Source organism: Branchiostoma belcheri, unplaced genomic scaffold (genome assembly GCF_001625305.1).
Source record: "Branchiostoma belcheri isolate BF01 breed outbred unplaced genomic scaffold, Haploidv18h27 scaffold2122, whole genome shotgun sequence".
Taxonomy (NCBI): Eukaryota; Metazoa; Chordata; class Leptocardii; order Amphioxiformes; family Branchiostomatidae; genus Branchiostoma; species Branchiostoma belcheri.
This window is the reverse complement of record NW_017803628.1, coordinates 1-1,473: the sequence shown is the minus strand read 5'-3', so window position 1 is coordinate 1,473 and position 1,473 is coordinate 1. Positions and strand designations below refer to the sequence as shown.

Sequence of the window (1,473 nt, the reverse complement as noted above, 5' to 3'; positions counted from 1 at the left end):
CTGATGTCCAGTTTTATGGCATTATGATTTATATGTAAACATTTAAACTTGATTATTTCTTCCTTTATCTTTTTTACTGTTCTCCATGTATGGTTTGTAGGTGTAGAATATGATGAAGCCATCATGGCACAGCAGGACAGGATCCAACAAGAGGTCAGTAATGTTCAGACTGGTATGAATGATATTCTTTCTTCTCTCTGATTGAATACGAAATGTTAATGGGGTAGTTTCATTATCACCCATGTAGCTATATTCACAGAATTTGCTGCTACAAGAATTAGATAGGGTGTGACAAAGATTATTTTGAAATTGAGGTTTTATTTAGCCTACTAGTACTACTAAGGAAATTATTATACTTTTATTAATATTCCACTAATTTTTCTACCACCCACAGATAGCAGAAACGTCCCAACTGATCGGGGACCATGAGGATCTTCTCCTGTTGTCCAAAGAGTACTCTGAGGAGGACAGTGTCTACCAGGGGAAAATCAAGGTGTCCAATTTTATAACTATTTCTGTAACTTTGAATTTGCTCTTGACTGACAGTATAGTTATGGACTCCATTATGGAGTGCTTTGCTCCATTCTTCAAAAGGTTTGGGTATTGTGTTAATCAAGTGTTTCAAAGACTTGTCTTTGAAAATATATGTAGTTTGACTATATTTCTGATCATGTTGATAACTTTATTCAACTACATGGATATGTTTTCTCCTATCTCGATCTAGGACTTGAGAAGTAAATACAAGTGCTTCAGAAGAACAAGAGGGGATGGGAACTGCTTCTATAGGGCTTTTGGCTTTTCCTATCTAGAGAGGTTGCTGGATGACAGAAAAGATTTGGAAAGGTGAGTAGCTGAAAAGCAATTGTGTTGTCCATAAAGGGATGGCTCCGATATAATTGGATGATACCTGCATTATTTGGACTTGAGCATTGAATGTTGTTGATGCCACATTTCCTCTTGTTCTTTAGGTTCAAAGAGGTTGCTGCTAAAAGTAAAGATATGCTGGTGTCCCTTGGATTCCCTGCCTTCACAGTAGAAGACTTCCATGATACTGTAAGTTATGGCATGACTGAGATAAGTTGATATATAACTGCAATAAATATGCTGAAATTCTAACCCTTTAGTGGCTAGCAGAAGGCTACAATCAAACGTGGACAGTCATTACTTAAGTCTTAGTTCTTCCATAATATGGAAATGACAGTCCATATTTGATTAGAATAGCATACATAAAACTATATATGGTATTCTAGTCTTTTTCACATGTAATTGGGAGAGAAAGTACTTTAGCTCTCAGATGATTGATTAAGGGTTAATGACCCGCCCCGAGGTGAATATGGTGGGATAAAGCATTGTCAGTTGCTGTAACCACCGAATAAAGCCACCAAGTGAGCGCAGCGAACGAGGTGGCTTTATGAGGTAGTTATAGCAACTGACAGGCTTTATCACACCATATTCACCGAGAAAGGGCGGGCC

The 1,473-nt window shown here is 37.7% G+C and overlaps 1 protein-coding gene across 1 annotated transcript; it reads left to right on the top strand.

The window, feature by feature from the left end:
• The first annotated feature begins 30 nt into the window (after window positions 1-30).
• On the top strand, window positions 31-1,360 carry LOC109469957 (ubiquitin thioesterase OTUB1-like). Its single transcript, XM_019768722.1, has 4 exons — window positions 31-153; window positions 395-493; window positions 725-843; window positions 969-1,360. Exons 1-4 carry the CDS (start codon window positions 124-126, stop codon window positions 1,081-1,083), a joined length of 363 nt encoding a protein of 120 aa, XP_019624281.1. The 5' UTR covers window positions 31-123; the 3' UTR covers window positions 1,084-1,360.
• The last annotated feature ends 113 nt before the right edge of the window (window positions 1,361-1,473 follow it).

Coding starts and splice junctions, on each gene's coding strand:
- LOC109469957 (XM_019768722.1), top strand. CDS start 124: ATGGCACAGCAGGACAGGATCCAACAAGAG. Junction 154..394: donor AGGACAGGATCCAACAAGAG/GTCAGTAATGTT, acceptor TACCACCCACAG/ATAGCAGAAACGTCCCAACT. Junction 494..724: donor TCTACCAGGGGAAAATCAAG/GTGTCCAATTTT, acceptor ATCTCGATCTAG/GACTTGAGAAGTAAATACAA.